The sequence below is a fragment of the Sylvia atricapilla genome, chromosome 12 (assembly GCF_009819655.1).
Source record: "Sylvia atricapilla isolate bSylAtr1 chromosome 12, bSylAtr1.pri, whole genome shotgun sequence".
NCBI classification, from domain to species: domain Eukaryota; kingdom Metazoa; phylum Chordata; class Aves; order Passeriformes; family Sylviidae; genus Sylvia; species Sylvia atricapilla.
The window spans coordinates 8,423,801-8,438,998 of NC_089151.1; the positions used below are offsets into that span (position 1 = coordinate 8,423,801).

At 65.0% G+C, this 15,198-nt stretch overlaps 4 protein-coding genes across 5 annotated transcripts; 2 read left to right on the forward strand and 2 right to left on the reverse strand.

Annotated features, from left to right (window-relative positions):
• Positions 1-455: 455 nt before the first annotated feature.
• Positions 456-2,636, reverse strand: LOC136366315 (chymotrypsinogen 2-like). The gene is made up of 7 exons (XM_066327301.1): positions 2,564-2,636; positions 2,338-2,441; positions 2,135-2,214; positions 1,903-1,981; positions 1,209-1,389; positions 721-854; positions 456-646 (listed from the first exon to the last, which is right to left on the reverse strand). The coding sequence occupies exons 1-7, from the start codon at positions 2,628-2,630 to the stop codon at positions 485-487; spliced, it is 807 nt and encodes a 268-aa protein (XP_066183398.1). The 5' UTR covers positions 2,631-2,636; the 3' UTR covers positions 456-484.
• A 454-nt stretch (positions 2,637-3,090) lies between these two features.
• On the forward strand, positions 3,091-5,285 carry LOC136366316 (chymotrypsinogen 2-like). Its single transcript, XM_066327302.1, has 7 exons — positions 3,091-3,163; positions 3,286-3,389; positions 3,513-3,592; positions 3,731-3,809; positions 4,323-4,503; positions 4,887-5,020; positions 5,095-5,285. The coding sequence occupies exons 1-7, from the start codon at positions 3,097-3,099 to the stop codon at positions 5,254-5,256; spliced, it is 807 nt and encodes a 268-aa protein (XP_066183399.1). The 5' UTR covers positions 3,091-3,096; the 3' UTR covers positions 5,257-5,285.
• Positions 5,286-5,906: 621 nt separating this feature from the next.
• LOC136366343 (probable D-lactate dehydrogenase, mitochondrial) lies at positions 5,907-6,955 on the forward strand. The gene is made up of 4 exons (XM_066327326.1): positions 5,907-6,011; positions 6,139-6,251; positions 6,459-6,600; positions 6,686-6,955. The coding sequence occupies exons 1-4, from the start codon at positions 5,922-5,924 to the stop codon at positions 6,953-6,955; spliced, it is 615 nt and encodes a 204-aa protein (XP_066183423.1). The 5' UTR covers positions 5,907-5,921.
• A 374-nt stretch (positions 6,956-7,329) lies between these two features.
• BCAR1 (BCAR1 scaffold protein, Cas family member) lies at positions 7,330-14,185 on the reverse strand. Of its 2 annotated transcripts, XM_066327782.1 has the most exons (7): positions 14,042-14,185; positions 12,524-13,216; positions 11,150-11,311; positions 10,819-10,923; positions 9,248-10,396; positions 8,950-9,039; positions 7,330-8,619 (listed from the first exon to the last, which is right to left on the reverse strand). In XM_066327782.1, exons 1-7 carry the CDS (start codon positions 14,051-14,053, stop codon positions 8,104-8,106), a joined length of 2,727 nt encoding a protein of 908 aa, XP_066183879.1. In that variant the 5' UTR covers positions 14,054-14,185; the 3' UTR covers positions 7,330-8,103. The 2 variants fall into 2 exon arrangements, with proteins under 2 accessions (XP_066183879.1, XP_066183878.1); XM_066327781.1 differs by lacking the exon at positions 14,042-14,185 and having other exon boundaries at positions 12,524-13,291.
• Positions 14,186-15,198: the final 1,013 nt, after the last annotated feature.

Sequence of the window (15,198 nt, forward strand, 5' to 3'; positions counted from 1 at the left end):
GTTCACCACGGCCCCCCTTTACCCTGCCGGGTGTCCCCGAGCCTGCTCAAGTGTCTCTGCAGCTGGTCAGGGGTCCCTGACCCCAGAGGAGACCACATGTCCCCGGTGCTCGTCCCCTCCCAAACAGGAGTCACCATGTCCCCCGTGTGCCCATCTGTCCCCAGCCATTTCCAGTCACGGCTCCCCATGGCCCCCCCGTCCCTCTGTTCCCGTGCGCAGGCAGCCAGGTTTCCCCATTGGGGGCCGGGAGTCACCACGTGCCCGTGTCCATCTGTCCCCATTCCCAGCCAGGTGTCCCCACGCCTCTCGGCCCTCCAGGACAGGTGTCCTCACGCCCGAAGAACTGACCCCAGCCCACCGCATGTCCCCATTCCCCGCCGAGTGTCACCCGGCCACCCGCCTGCCCCGTGCCCAGCTCCCGTCCGTCCCGGCGCGGTGACAAGGACACAGCGTGCTCAGGGGCTGGCAGCGTTTATTGCAGGCCTCAGTTGGCCTCCAGGATGGAGTCGATCCAGTCGCGGAGCTTGGTGACGCGGGCGTACACGCCGGGGGTCTTTGTGTCGCAGGTGCTGCTGCCCCAGGAGACGATGCCCACCAGGTTCCAGGCGCCGTCCTTCTGGCACACCAGCGGGCCGCCGGAGTCGCCCTGCACGGGGCAGCGGGTGAGCGCCGGGCCGGGCCGCGGGGGCGCCGGGGGCAGCGGGGGCCGGGGGCACGTACCATGCAGGAAGAGGCTCCGTCGGCGCCGGCACACACCATCACGTCGCGGATGCGGAAGCCCCAGAACTCCTTGCACTGGGTGTTGGTGAGCAGGGGCAGAGCCACCTGCTGCAGCACCGCCGGCGTGTGCGAGGCTGCGGGGAGCGGGGGGCGTCAGCGCCGGCAGCGGGAGCAGAGCGGGAATGGGGAAAGGGCTGGGATGGGGAGGGGGGAACGAGGAGGACGGGACTGGGGCAGGGTTGGGCATCGGAGATGGGGATGAGGAATGGGATGAACGTGGGGATAACAGCAATGGGATGGGGATTCAGATGCAGATTTGGATGGGGATCCGGGTGGGAGATTGGCATGAGCATTATGATTCAGATGAGGACAGCGACTGACCTCATGAGTGAGGAAGGGGACAGGGAAGACAGCGGACAAGGATGGGGAAGGGGATTTGGATGAGGCAGGGGACAGGAATGGGGATGGGGACAAGATAGTGCAGTTACCGCTGGAGTCAGTGAGCCCCCAGCCAGTGGTGACGCAGGTTGTTCCCCCCTCGAATTCATCGGTGGCCTTGGGCAGGCAGACGGGAGACACGCGTTCCGACAGCTGCGCCGGAGTGGCCAGTTTGATCAGGGTGATGTCGTCGTGGATGGTCAGCATGTTGAACTTGGGGTTCTTGAAGACCTGAAGTCAGGCAGCACAGCTCTCAGCACCTGCACCCCCTGCCAGGGCGCCGGGCACCGGGCACTCCACCGGGATCAGGAGGGATCTCGGGGACCAGTGGGGACCCCGGCGATTGCTCCCGTGGGTCCCGCGATGGCAGGGCATCTGAGTTGCAGAGCCCAGTCCCTGGGACGCGGGAGAACAGGGACACACACCCAGGTCACATCCCCTGCGGGGATGAAATGGACCCTGAGGCCTGAGCCCCTATCCCTTGGGAGTTCCTGGGAACATGGGGACATCCAGGGGACCTGACCTGAGGGATGAGTGGGAGCAGGGACACCCCAGGGGATTATTGCAGTGCAGGGACGGGGGACACCGTGGACCCCCCAGGGAACGCTGACCCTCAGGATAAGGGGAACCGGGGGCTCCTCAGGAACACCAACGCCAGGACAAGGGGGACCCAGACATAAGCCCCCAGGCCGCCTGTGGCTGCCGCGGGATCCCGCAAGCACACGCAGCTCTCCTCGGAGGTACCTTCTCGATTTTCAGTTTCTGCTGATCAGGGCCGGGTGCGTCCTGGTCGTAGGCGCCCACCACCACGGTGTCGGTTTTCCTGGGCACAGGCAGGCGCTGAGCACGGGGCAGCGGCACGGGGACAGGGGGTTCCCTGGGCTCCCGGTGCCCGTGCCCAGCCCCGGCCCGGCCCGGCCCGGCCCGGCCCGGCCCGGCCCGGCCCGGCCCGGCCGGCAGCGGAGCCGGTGCCTACCTGACGCCGCAGTGGGCAGCGGTGACCACCCAGTTCTCGCTGATCAGGGACCCGCCGCAGAAGTGGAAGCCGTTGTAGCGCTGGCGGGGAGAGAGAACTGCCCTCAGCACCCGGCCCCGCCGCCGGCACTGCCGCCGGCGTGCTCCGTGCCCGGCCCCCCACACCGCACCCACCCCTGCCCCCGGCCCGCCTCGGGCTCTCACCTGGAGGGACACCTGCCATGGCCAGGACCCTGCCACCGCCGGCTCCCCGCCGACAATGCGGTTGTAGCCACGGATGACCGGTGTGATGGCGGGCACGCCGCAGTCTGCGGGGCACAGGCGGCCGTGGGACGGCGGCTCCGGCCACCCCGGCCCCGTGTCCCGTCCCCGGCACTCCCGCCCGCCCGAGCCCCGAGCCCGCCCCGCCGAGCCCCACCACCCCACGCACCCTCAGGGAGGGCGGCACGGGCAAAGCCCGCCAGGGCCAGACAGCTCAACACCCACAGCAGAGCCATTGCCACTTGTGAGGACAGACCTGCCTGGAGCCCGGTGGCTCTTATATGCACCCCTGGGCTCCTCCCCGCTTCCGCTGGCCTTGCCACCGCGGCCTTGGGAGATAGCGTGCCACCTGCTGTGGCTAGATGACATGGCCTGGGAGCATGGCACCTGGAGCCAGACCGCACTGGCCTGGACTAAGTGCTGGCTGCTAAATGGAGTTCACCGAGGGCTGGGCCTGCAGACCCTTTCCAGGCTTGCCACCCAGGCAGGGGACAGGGTCTCTGATCATCCAGAGGTCCAGGTGCCTGAGACTCCACGGCGTTGGGTGAGAAGGTTCCAGAGTGACAATATGCCGGTGGCACCACAGCAGGTGGCACGCTATCTCCCAAGGCCGCGGTGGCAAGGCCAGCGGAAGCGGGGAGGCGCCCAGGGGTGCATATAAGAGCCACCGGGCTCCAGGCAGGTCTGTCCTCACAAGTGGCAATGGCTCTGCTGTGGGTGTTGAGCTGTCTGGCCCTGGCGGGCTTTGCCCGTGCCGCCCTCCCTGAGGGTGCGTGGGGTGGTGGGGCTCGGCGGGGCGGGCTCGGGGCTCGGGCGGGCGGGAGTGCCGGGGACGGGACACGGGGCCGGGGTGGCCGGAGCCGCCGTCCCACGGCCGCCTGTGCCCCGCAGACTGCGGCGTGCCCGCCATCACACCGGTCATCCGTGGCTACAACCGCATTGTCGGCGGGGAGCCGGCGGTGGCAGGGTCCTGGCCATGGCAGGTGTCCCTCCAGGTGAGAGCCCGAGGCGGGCCGGGGGCAGGGGTGGGTGCGGTGTGGGGGGCCGGGCACGGAGCACGCCGGCGGCAGTGCCGGCGGCGGGGCCGGGTGCTGAGGGCAGTTCTCTCTCCCCGCCAGCGCTACAACGGCTTCCACTTCTGCGGCGGGTCCCTGATCAGCGAGAACTGGGTGGTCACCGCTGCCCACTGCGGCGTCAGGTAGGCACCGGCTCCGCTGCCGGCCGGGCCGGGCCGGGCCGGGCCGGGCCGGGCCGGGGCTGGGCACGGGCACCGGGAGCCCAGGGAACCCCCTGTCCCCGTGCCGCTGCCCCGTGCTCAGCGCCTGCCTGTGCCCAGGAAAACCGACACCGTGGTGGTGGGCGCCTACGACCAGGACGCACCCGGCCCTGATCAGCAGAAACTGAAAATCGAGAAGGTACCTCCGAGGAGAGCTGCGTGTGCTTGCGGGATCCCGCGGCAGCCACAGGCGGCCTGGGGGCTTATGTCTGGGTCCCCCTTGTCCTGGCGTTGGTGTTCCTGAGGAGCCCCCGGTTCCCCTTATCCTGAGGGTCAGCGTTCCCTGGGGGGTCCACGGTGTCCCCCGTCCCTGCACTGCAATAATCCCCTGGGGTGTCCCTGCTCCCACTCATCCCTCAGGTCAGGTCCCCTGGATGTCCCCATGTTCCCAGGAACTCCCAAGGGATAGGGGCTCAGGCCTCAGGGTCCATTTCATCCCCGCAGGGGATGTGACCTGGGTGTGTGTCCCTGTTCTCCTGCGTCCCAGGGACTGGGCTCTGCAACTCAGATGCCCTGCCATCGCGGGACCCACGGGAGCAATCGCCGGGGTCCCCACTGGTCCCCGAGATCCCTCCTGATCCCGGTGGAGTGCCCGGTGCCCGGCGCCCTGGCAGGGGGTGCAGGTGCTGAGAGCTGTGCTGCCTGACTTCAGGTCTTCAAGAACCCCAAGTTCAACATGCTGACCATCCACGACGACATCACCCTGATCAAACTGGCCACTCCGGCGCAGCTGTCGGAACGCGTGTCCCCCGTCTGCCTGCCCAAGGCCACCGATGAATTCGAGGGGGGAACAACCTGCGTCACCACTGGCTGGGGGCTCACTGACTCCAGCGGTAACTGCACTATCTTGTCCCCATCCCCATTCCTGTCCCCTGCCTCATCCAAATCCCCTTTCCCATCCTTGTCCGCTGTCTTCCCTGTCCCCTTCCTCACTCATGAGGCCAGTCGTTGTCCTCATCTGAATCATAATGCTCATGCCAATCTCCCACCCGGATCCCCATCCAAATCTGCATCTGAATCCCCATCCCATTGCTGTTATCCCCACGTTCATCCCATTCCTCATCCCCATCTCCGATGCCCAACCCTGCCCCAGTCCTGTCCCCGTCTCCACCACCACCGCGGTCCCGTCCTCCTCGTTCCCCCCTCCCCATCCCAGCCCTTTCCCCATTCCCGCTCTGCTCCCGCTGCCGGCGCTGACGCCCCCCGCTCCCCGCAGCCTCGCACACGCCGGCGGTGCTGCAGCAGGTGGCTCTGCCCCTGCTCACCAACACCCAGTGCAAGGAGTTCTGGGGCTTCCGCATCCGCGACGTGATGGTGTGTGCCGGCGCCGACGGAGCCTCTTCCTGCATGGTACGTGCCCCCGGCCCCCGCTGCCCCCGGCGCCCCCGCGGCCCGGCCCGGCGCTCACCCGCTGCCCCGTGCAGGGCGACTCCGGCGGCCCGCTGGTGTGCCAGAAGGACGGCGCCTGGAACCTGGTGGGCATCGTCTCCTGGGGCAGCAGCACCTGCGACACAAAGACCCCCGGCGTGTACGCCCGCGTCACCAAGCTCCGCGACTGGATCGACTCCATCCTGGAGGCCAACTGAGGCCTGCAATAAACGCTGCCAGCCCCTGAGCACGCTGTGTCCTTGTCACCGCGCCGGGACGGACGGGAGCTGGGCACGGGGCAGGCGGGTGGCCGGGTGACACTCGGCGGGGAATGGGGACATGCGGTGGGCTGGGGTCAGTTCTTCGGGCGTGAGGACACCTGTCCTGGAGGGCCGAGAGGCGTGGGGACACCTGGCTGGGAATGGGGACAGATGGACACGGGCACGTGGTGACTCCTGGCCCCCAATGGGGAAACCTGGCTGCCTGCGCACGGGAACAGAGGGACGGGGGGGCAATGGGGAGCCGTGACTGGAAATGGCTGGGGACAGATGGGCACACGGGGGACATGGTGACTCCTGTTTGGGAGGGGACGAGCACCGGGGACATGTGGTCTCCTCTGGGGTCAGGGACCCCTGACCAGCTGCAGAGACACTTGAGCAGGCTCGGGGACACCCGGCAGGGTAAAGGGGGGCCGTGGTGAACGCAGCGACTCCGCTCAGGCAGGGGACGACAGCACGGGAACATGAGCACAGGCACTGGCGGGACCCAGGTCCCTCCGCCAGGGACACTCTGGCGTGTGGCCGGAGCCACCTTAAGGTGTCAGTGTGGGGGAGGGATGGACAGGCTGCGGGGGAGGGCAGCGTCCTGGTCCCGTGCGGTTCCTATGTCGCCGATCTTGTCCCGTCTCGACATGGCGCTGCGGAGGGCGCTGGCGCTGGGGGCGGCGCTGGGGCGCCGCAGCTGCTGCTCCAAGGTGGGGCCGGGGCTCCGAAGGGCGCTCGGGTCCTGACGTGGCCGCTCGGCCTCGTGCCCTCGGCCCGTGGCCGTGCCGCGACCCTCCGCACCGCATCCCTGACGGGTCCCCGCTGTTCCCCTCGCAGCCCTCGCTGCCCCCCGACTTCGTGGATGCCCTGAGGGCCGTGGCCGGAGCCCCCAATGTCTCCACGGCCACAGCGGTGCGGGAGCAGCACGGCCACGATGAGTCCATGCACCCGTGAGTGCCCCTGGAGCTGGGACCCCGGGGAGGGGTCTGGGAAGGGGAAGGGCCATGGGCAGAGATCTGGGCATGGATGGGAAACGTTTGGGCGGACCAGGGGCCATGGAGCAGGGAAGGGGCAGGTGACGTGTCCACGTCCGGGAAGGGCCACGGGGAGGGTCAAGAGGTTGGGTCAGTTGGTCAGTGGTGCTGCCTGTCCCCCAGCTGCGCCCCCCCGGACGTCGTGGTGTGGCCCCAGGCGGTGGGGCAGGTGCAGGAGCTGGCAGCCCTGTGTCACCGCTGCCGCGTGCCCATGGTGCCCTTTGGCACCGGTACGGGCCTGGAAGGAGGCGTCAATGCCGTGCAGGTATCGGCCGCCCCGGCCCCTCTGAGCCCCCAGGGGCTGTCGGTGCCCGGCCGTGCCCAGACCCCCGCGTGTCCCTGTGTGCCAGGGCGGCGTCTGCTTTGACCTGAGCCGCATGGACGCCATCGCGGAGCTGAGCCTCGAGGACTTCTCGGTGACAGTGGAGCCCGGTGTCACCCGCAAGGCCCTCAACAAGCACCTGCGTGGCACCGGGCTCTGGTTTCCTGTCGGTACCGTGGGCATGAGGGGTGTCATGGGGCTGGGGGTGACAGCACTGGAGAGGCTGTGGATGAAGACACACTTGAGGAAGCGTGGATTGTGGAGTGCCCACATGTGTGTCGTGATTGCAGGGCTGTAGCAGATATGTATCTAGGACTGAGGATGCCATGATTCCTGAGCTTCTGGAAGGGATGGATAACCACTTGTAGGAATGCTTGGGATCTGAGAATACCGTCCTCTTTGCCACACCACACCCATGGCTCCTATGGTGGCTCTGGCGCCTGGCAAGGTGCTGTGAGGGGCACCCACCCCATATTCTTTCAGGGCCCGTGGGCCCCCACTGCCCTGTACTGCCACCCCTTATTTTCCCCCAACCCTCTCAGGCCCATCCCTTGTGCCCCAACAGTCTCCAAAGGCTCTGAGGTCTTTTAGGAGGATAGAATAACCCCAGCCCTGCCACAGGACTTCTCCCTCACCCCAGGAGGCACACACACATACCCAGGAGAAAAGGGGTGTTTCTAGGTAAATCTTTATACTGCTGAGGGACTTGGGGCCAAGTTTTGGAGGGGGCTGCCACTTGGTAGCTCCAGGAACCAGCGGAAGCTTCCCACGTTCAAAAGGCACCAATTTCAGTTCACGTTTCGGTTACAGCTGGTACTGTAGCAGAACCCGAGACGTGCGAACGCACAGCTTAGCCCCTTCCTGCCCCAGCAGCTCCCCACCACCCCTTACCCCCCTGGGCACCCCATCCCCAGCCTCCAGCACACAAGGGGACAGTACAACCCATCTCTGTCACTGTCCCACCATCACAGGGAATGGCTTCCACACCATTAGAATCTCCTGGCCACTGTAGAGTTCTCCGGAGTGCACCGCAGAGTCCCCTGGAGAGCAGAGCAGCCACAGCATCACAAAGGGCATCTCAAATTGCCAGGCACATCCTTGCCTCCCCGGGGACATGGCCCCATGCCCTTCAGCCCAGAACTGGCCACCGGTTTTGTATGGAGAGAGGACAGCAGGGAAAGAGTAGACATAGATCCACCTTCCCGCTTTTGCTTTGTTATGGCCACAGCTCTAGCCTTTCCTGGCTCCTGGCCAGAGGGAAGAGGAAGGGGTATGATGGCTGCAGCCCCTCATCTCTGTTCCCACAGAGCCCCAGCTCCCCAGTGTGCATGGGAGTCTCTATGCACATGTCTGCTTAGACTGGGTGGAGAAGACTTGCATGGAGGGAAATGCATGTCTGGGGAAGGGTGGGGGCCCCAGAGAGAGGGGACAGTGGCCCTGAGGCCATCACATGGCTGCCAGCTGCCCCAGCACCATCCTGAATTGCTGCGTGCTGTTAGCAAGGTCCTTGACACGCTCCACCATGTCCTTGGAGGCAGCAGGAGATGGGTAGTGGAGGGCAGCTGCCTTGGTGGTCATCACGATCTCCTTGAGCATCTCACAGAGGAGGTTGCTGTAGTGCATCACCTTGTGCTGGACGTCCTGGGCCTTGGCCTGGCGGGACAGTGTGTCCCCAATGAAAACAAGCTTGTGGGCGCTGAGGATGACAAACTTGCTGTGGGCCACAAAGATCTTGGGAGGTTGGTTGGTGCTGACGGCAGTGAAGAAGGCATCGACAGCATTGGTGAGCGTGGTGAGGTTGGCCTCGCACTGCTCCAGGTAGAAGAGGAGGAGCTGGCGGTCAGCAGGACACAGTGTCCCACCGCCCCGCGCGGGGCTGTAGTGCTGGGGGGGACTCCAGTTGGACAGGTCGTTGTCGATGGGGCGTGTCACCTCCTGCTCCAGCCGCTCAAACTGCTTCAGCTATGGGAGAGACAGGCATGGGGCAGGGTGACCATTGAGACAGCACCTGTGCCCCTCCAAGGAGCCACCAGCCTCAGGGAACACAGCAAGGGACAGATCCAGCCCCAGGACAGCCGTGCCAGGCTCCCCTCCAGGCTCAAGGTGCCTACACCCCTCTTCACTGGCATAGCACTGGTATGGAAGGCAAGGTAGAATGCACCATGAGAACATCCAGGGAAGAGTGCTGTAGTCAGACCAGCAGCAGAGGTTAAAAAGAAGGAAGACATGGGGCCCTGTGCGCCCCAAGTGCTGTGCACAGCAGCACTCACCTCCCTGCCCCAGTGCCCTTACCTGCTGGTGCTCCAGCTGGTCCTTGCTCTGCCGGATGATGTTGCCTTTCTCCAGCAGCTCCTTCTGGGTCTTCTCAAACTCCTCCTTGCCCTGCAGGGGCATGACATGGAAGGGGTCAGTAATATTAGCCTTGCCAGAGAGTTCCCACTTGCCCTGGGACATCTCTGGTCCACACAGCCCTCAAGATGGAGGGTAGGAGCAAAGCATGTGTGGAAGCAGAGCTGCCTAATCCCCCCTGTGCCAGGGAGCCACCATCATAATGCTCCCTGTGGGAAGCAGCCCCCAAACCCGTGCCCACCTGGAGATGGACATAGTCATAATCCTCCATCCAGCCACTCTCACTGTTCTCGTAGGGCCCGTCAGGTGACTCCTGAGCCAGCAACTTGGGAGGGGAAGGCAGGGGCCGTGACTGGATGCTGCTGGCCTTGTCAGAGGGGTGAGAGGGTCCATGGCCACCACTCTCCACCGCCGTCTTTGTCCGTTTGAAGAGAAGGGAGGCATTGCCATGCAGGAAGGAAGCCAACTGCTTGGTGTCATCGGGAACACCACGTGAGTGCATGATGAAGTGCTCCAAGTCATCCGTGCCTGGCTTGCCGCTGGCCAGAGCACTGGGGGCCCAGTGGCAAGCGTCCAGCGCTTGGCCATGCCGTGCCAGGGCCTGGTAGACCTCCTCCATCTTTTGAAGCTGCTTACTGAGCTTGGTGTAGAGGGAGCGGTCAGAGGCCTGGGCAGCATTGGCCACTGCCCCCCGGGCAAACTCCAGCAGGTCCCGGAGGGCTGTCCGGACGCCCTCGGCTGCCCCACGGATGTTGGCAGCGTTCACCTCCATGTGCTCGGGGCTGCGCCAGTTGGTGCTGATAAAGGACATGAGGTAGGAGACAGCGTTGCTCACGCCACTCTGGAGCTTGGCCAGTGTCTCCATGGCGGCATCCAAGTCCAGGGAGAACTCCTTGCTGACTGCCTTAGCCGACTCCTTCACAGGCACCACATCCAGCGAGGACGTGGAGATGTTGCTGCGGGTACTGCCTGTGCTGGAAGCCGAGAGGCGCTTGGCATCAGCGCCCTTGGCCTCACGGTCTACTTGTGGTGGGACATCGTAGATGTACTCGCCCTCCGTGTCCACAGAGCCCTTGCCTGGGGCATGCAAGTCCCGGGGTACATCGTACACCTCTTGGGAGGAGAAGGTGGATCCTCCCAGCTTCTTGAGGCTGGGGGGCACATCGTAGATCTCGTGGGAGGGTGGAAGCTCAGGAGCACCTTTCCCAGCTGCCGGGGGCACATCATAGACATCCTCTGGCAAGTAGGGCTCCTGCTGGGCCAGGATGAGGGGGTGGCGGGAGGGGTCAAAGGCTTTCTGCTTGGCAAAGGCGGGTGGCACGTCGTAGGTCTCCTCCCGTGCTGGGCCATCCGGCACGTCCTTGCTCACTGAGGGGGGAACATCGTACACCTGCAAAGGCAGAGCAGTGGCACTGTCAGCACTGCTGGGAGAGCTGGCCTGGGGCAGGTGTGGAGGCACAGGTTTGCTGCCCTGAGCTGCAGGGCATGCAAGTGCCAGCACTGGGCATCCAAGACGGCACTGGGTGGGAATGAAGCCATGCACCCCAGGCGTGCCCCTGCCCTTTGGGACAGGAATCAAAAAATCCTAGAGCAGCCCAGGTTGGAAGGGACTTGGAAAGAGCATGGGTCCAACCTCATACCCTGGATGTGAACGTCCAGCAACCCACTCCTTGGCATTCTGAAAGCCTCCAGTGCCAGGGACATCACCACATCTCTGGGGAGACCGATCTAGTAATTATTTTTTTTCCCTCCTGTAAAAATCTGTTTGTCATTCTTACACAAAGAAGCTGAGAGCTTCCCAGCAGCACTTACAGTTTGGTGCAGGTTCTTCTCCACGCTGGGGGGCACGTCATAGATCTCCTGCCCCGGGTCCTGCCCATTGGGACCCTTCACTGCCATGGGAGGGGTGTCATAGACCTGGAAGTGGGGGGGGGGGGACACAGAACGATGTGTCAGAGATGGAGTGGCCACCCAGCTCCTCTCAGGGACCAGCTGGGAATGGTGGAGGTGCTCAGCACCAAGGTCCATGAAGTACAGTTTTGGGTGCAATTTAGTCTGGTGTGGATCTCAGGCTGTGACAGATCATCTCCCATTCTTACGGGCAGAGCCAGAGATTCCCCCTTGACACCTAAAGCAGCCTCACCTCCTGGCTGAACTGGCTTGGGACCCCTCCTCGGACAGGCGGCACGTCATAGATCTCCTGAGAGCCCGTGGAGGTGAGGTGACGAGGGAAATCGTACTCAACCTGCTCACCCTTGGGGGAGTCATAGACATACACCTGACCCACACGGGTGGGCACCAGCACCTGGAAAGAAGGAAAAGACATGATGTGGCCACCACCGAGCATCACCCACCCTGTATCATTCCCCCAAAACCCAGCAATAGCGCCAGAGAAAGGATGGTTGCTGGATTCCATACTGCACTGCCTGGAATTAGGGTCTGCCCGGTGCCACGGGAGGGCGCTGCCCGGCCGGGTGTGCAGCGAACCGGGGACGGGATGATATCACCAGTTATTTATAGCGGCGATAGAGTCTCAGCGAGAGACAAAGCCCGGCCGGCACGGCCGTGGCGTGCAGAAAGCAACGGCCCATCGAGGCGTGGGCCGGGGTCTGCCAGCGCCTGGAGATCCCTGCCCACAGCTCCGTGCCTGAACGGGTGACATTTCATGATGACACCAGAGCGGAAAATAACCAAACCCAGAGGGTAATGGCACCCTGCCCGACCAGTGCCAAGGAGGGCTGAGGTGTTGGGCTGGTCCTTCCTTTCCAGATGCTCCTTGTGCCCTGGCTGTGATTTGGCAGCTCCCTCCCCTCCTTGGCTGCTTCCCAAGGGTATGAGTTGGAGTAGCCTTCCCAGAAAACACGATACTGAAAGCACCTCACTACTCTTCCCCAGGATGACGTGCCAGGGAAGGGGCAGAGCCAGAAGGAAGCTGGTGTCTGGGATGGAGCCGTTAAGCTCCATGCTGGGGACAGCCTGGTAGTTCACCCTTGCCTCACTCGTGTACCTAGCAAGTACTGGCAGGCTGCCTGGCACAGTTGGGAAATGCTGGCACTGCCTGTCTGTTCCTGTGTGCACTCCCAGGAGGAACAAAACCTCACAGCACTGTGCTGGGCACCACAGCTACTTCCACAGCTCCAGAACCCGGCATCCCAAACCAGCTCTTGGGTTACCAACACTCTGTGACCATACCAGACACACTGCCATGCCCTGAGTGACACCAGCAAAGCCCACACAAGAGATCACAAGGACCAGAGTGCTGAATGTTGTGCAGCCCCAAGAAGGGTAGCTCACACCAGCCAGAGCACCTCAGCCACTGCAGAGACTCTCCCAGTGTACACACTCCTGCCAGCAGTGTGGGCAAGGATGCCCACACAACCCCAGCAATGGGCACATGGGTTGCCTGCTCCAAGAGTAGCAAGTTGAGAAACCCAAGCTGTGCCACCTACTCACACCCACAGGCCACAGAGCACCCCACAAACACAACACACTCCCTACTCCAGTCTCCCCATCCTACCTTTCCCTGGGGCTTGTGCCCTTCCCAGCTCCTCATGTCCAGTGACGGTGGCACCTGGTAGATTTCTTGAGCTTGACCAGCTGAAGGAGGAACCTGGTAGACATCCTGGGGGGGACTGGCAGAGCCCCCTGGGTACGCCTCTGCAGCCTGGCCCAGGGAGGGGGGCACCTGGTAGATTTCCTGGCCGGGGTTGGGGAAGGTGTGAGAGGGTGCCTGCTTCGGGTAGGTGGAGGGCTGCTTAGCTGGGGCAGGAGGAAACTGTCCAGTAGGTGTTGAGCCCGGGTACAGACCCTGCTGTCCCTTGTTGGGGACTGGCATCAGGTAGACATTGTCCCCTTGGGGGGCATAAGCAGGGTGCATGGGTGTGTACTGCGAGGCGGGCGACAGCGGAGTATAGCCCCCTTGGTGAAGGAAGGGCAGAGCCGGCTGGGGTACCGATGGTTGTTGCGGCGGCGCCTGCCCCTGTGTCGGGACAGGCGCTTGCTGCTGCGGCTGCTTCTTGTCGTACATCCCCACGAGGATCTTGAGGCGGTTCCCGGGAACGATGCCCTGCCGGCCATGGAGCGAACACAGCCACCAGCCGTCCAGCCCCTGCGTGTTGCGCTCCAGCACCGTCATGATGTCGCCCTTGCGGAAGGAGAGCTCGTCCGGGGACTCGGCCACGTTGTCGTACAGCGCCTTGGCCAGCACGTTCTGGAAGAGAGCCCCGCGCCGGGGCGGTGAGCCGGGTCCCGCCGGCCGGTGCGGCGTCATCCCAGCGGGCGACAGCGGGGCGGCAGCTCAGCACCGGGACGGAGCTCCGGAGGCTTCGCCGCGCAGTTCCCGCCAGCCGGATCTCCCCGTTCCAGCCACCGCGGGATTCCTCGCTGGAGCAAAACCCACCCTTCCCAGAGGTGGTGCTGGGAAAGGGCCGGGCCCTTCCGCCTCCCCGGTTTCGGGGGGCCTCCTCTGCCTCTCCCGCCCCTTCCCTCCGCCGACTGGGAGGAAGTGCCGGGGCGGTGAGTCAGCCGTGGCCGTGGCCATCGCACGGCACCCGTCGCCGGGCCCGGGCCCCTTCCACCCCGCGGAGTCCCCGAGCCGGGCCACGGCGGCACCTGCCAGCGCTGCTCGGGGCCGTGGCGGCGGGACGGGCCGCGGCCCGCCCGGGATGGCAGGGCCGGACTCCCGGCCGTCCCGCGGCCCTGCCCGCCGCCGGTGCCGCCACACCCGGTGAGGCGGAGGCCTGGGGAGGCCCCTGGCCCCGTTGGGCCCCCCGCGAGTCCCGCAGCGGCCTGACCCGCCGGGAGGGAAGGGGAGCAGGCAAGGCCTCGCCGCCTCGGAGCGGGGAAACTCGGCCAAGGTCACGCCAGTGGGATCGGCCGCACAGGAGAAGCCCTGCTCGGGCCGAGCGGTGAGGGGGCTGCGGCCTTCCTCCTCGCCCTCCTCCTCCTGCTCCAACAGGGCCCCCCAGCAGCCGTTCCCCCGCGCCCTACCTGTCCCCGCACACGCCCCCGTGTCCGCCCGCGCGCCCCCGCTCACCAGGTAGTTCATCTTCCCGCGGGGCTGCTCCGGCCGCAGTGGGGGCGGCGGGCCGGGTGCGGGCCGAGGGCCGGGCCGGGCCGGGGGCGGCGGGGCCGGGGCGCGCGGGCGGCGGCGGCGCCGTAGGGATCGTTATAGCGCCGCGCGCGCCCGGCCCGGCCGCTCCGCCCGCCCCCATTGGCTGCCGGGGGCGGGGCCCGGGGCGGGAAGGGGGCGGGGCCTCCGGAGGGGCGGGGCGGGCGCGGGGGGCGCGGGGGCTGTGACGGGCGAGCCACGCGTGTGTAAAGGCAGGGAAACGGGGTGTGACACAGGCTACGGGGGTGTGACACAGGCTACGGGGGTGTGACACAGGCCGGGGGGGTGTGACCAACTACGACAAAGGGTGAGGGGATCGGAACCGGCGTGCAACAGCTGTGCGCAGAAGGGTGTGCAACAGGTGTTGTAGTGGGCCTGCACTTGGTGTGCAGCAAAGGCTATCTGGGTGTGTAATGGGTGTGTAATGGGTGTGCGAATGAAGGAAAAAGGCTCTGAAATGGGTGTGTAAAGAGCAAAGGTCATTAAAGGTTAATGAGTGCTAAAAGGTGTGCAGTGGGTGTGCAATAAAGCGTAAGAGTGAGCTAACTGGGGAGTTCTGGAGTGTGTAATGGGGATGGTGTGTAGTAGCAGGAGGATACAAGGGGTAGGTAACAGGTAGCTGTATCTGCAATGGCTCACATGGCACACCATGGCACACCCTGGCACACATGGGACACCTGGCACAAAGGGCACACCACAGCTGCCTGTCTGGCCTGTTCCAACAGCCTGGCCACATGGCCCATGGGCACCCCCACATCTGCTAAGCCTTGGTTTGGCATCACTGTATGCTGTGCTGCAGTCCCTGCTATCATCTGCAGAGAGCTGGCAGCAGGCTGGGAGGGTGGCTGGGAGCTGTGGGAGGCGCAGGACCTATGGTCATACACAAGCTGCACGGACACCCACGCTGCTCCCCAGGCGTGCAAGAGCCAGAGCACGTAGGGAACCAAGGGAAGGGACACGAGGGGTGCCTGCAGCCGTGGGCTCACAGGTGAGGGGACAGTGAGTGGGTCTGTGTGAGAGCCGCAGGCCAGTGAGTGAGTGATACATGTGGAGACAGGCCAGGAATGTGCCCCTGACGGTGC

Bases quoted from the DNA above. Each gene is read 5' to 3' on its own strand.
- LOC136366316 (XM_066327302.1), top strand. From the start codon at position 3,097: ATGGCTCTGCTGTGGGTGTTGAGCTGTCTGGCCCTGGCGGGCTTTGCC. The intron at 3,164-3,285 runs GTGCGTGGGGTG...TGTGCCCCGCAG, and splicing joins CCGTGCCGCCCTCCCTGAGG to ACTGCGGCGTGCCCGCCATC. The intron at 3,810-4,322 runs GTACCTCCGAGG...GCCTGACTTCAG, and splicing joins AGAAACTGAAAATCGAGAAG to GTCTTCAAGAACCCCAAGTT.
- LOC136366315 (XM_066327301.1), bottom strand. From the start codon at position 2,630: ATGGCTCTGCTGTGGGTGTTGAGCTGTCTGGCCCTGGCGGGCTTTGCC. The intron at 855-1,208 runs GTAACTGCACTA...CGCTCCCCGCAG, and splicing joins GGGGCTCACTGACTCCAGCG to CCTCGCACACGCCGGCGGTG. The intron at 647-720 runs GTACGTGCCCCC...TGCCCCGTGCAG, and splicing joins ACGGAGCCTCTTCCTGCATG to GGCGACTCCGGCGGCCCGCT.
- BCAR1 (XM_066327781.1), bottom strand. From the start codon at position 13,276: ATGACGCCGCACCGGCCGGCGGGACCCGGCTCACCGCCCCGGCGCGGG. The intron at 10,924-11,149 runs GTGAGGCTGCTT...CCCCACTTCCAG, and splicing joins CAAGCCAGTTCAGCCAGGAG to GTCTATGACACCCCTCCCAT. The intron at 8,620-8,949 runs GTAAGGGCACTG...TCTCTCCCATAG, and splicing joins ACCAGCTGGAGCACCAGCAG to CTGAAGCAGTTTGAGCGGCT.
- LOC136366343 (XM_066327326.1), top strand. From the start codon at position 5,922: ATGTCGCCGATCTTGTCCCGTCTCGACATGGCGCTGCGGAGGGCGCTG. The intron at 6,012-6,138 runs GTGGGGCCGGGG...TTCCCCTCGCAG, and splicing joins GCCGCAGCTGCTGCTCCAAG to CCCTCGCTGCCCCCCGACTT. The intron at 6,601-6,685 runs GTATCGGCCGCC...CCTGTGTGCCAG, and splicing joins GAGGCGTCAATGCCGTGCAG to GGCGGCGTCTGCTTTGACCT.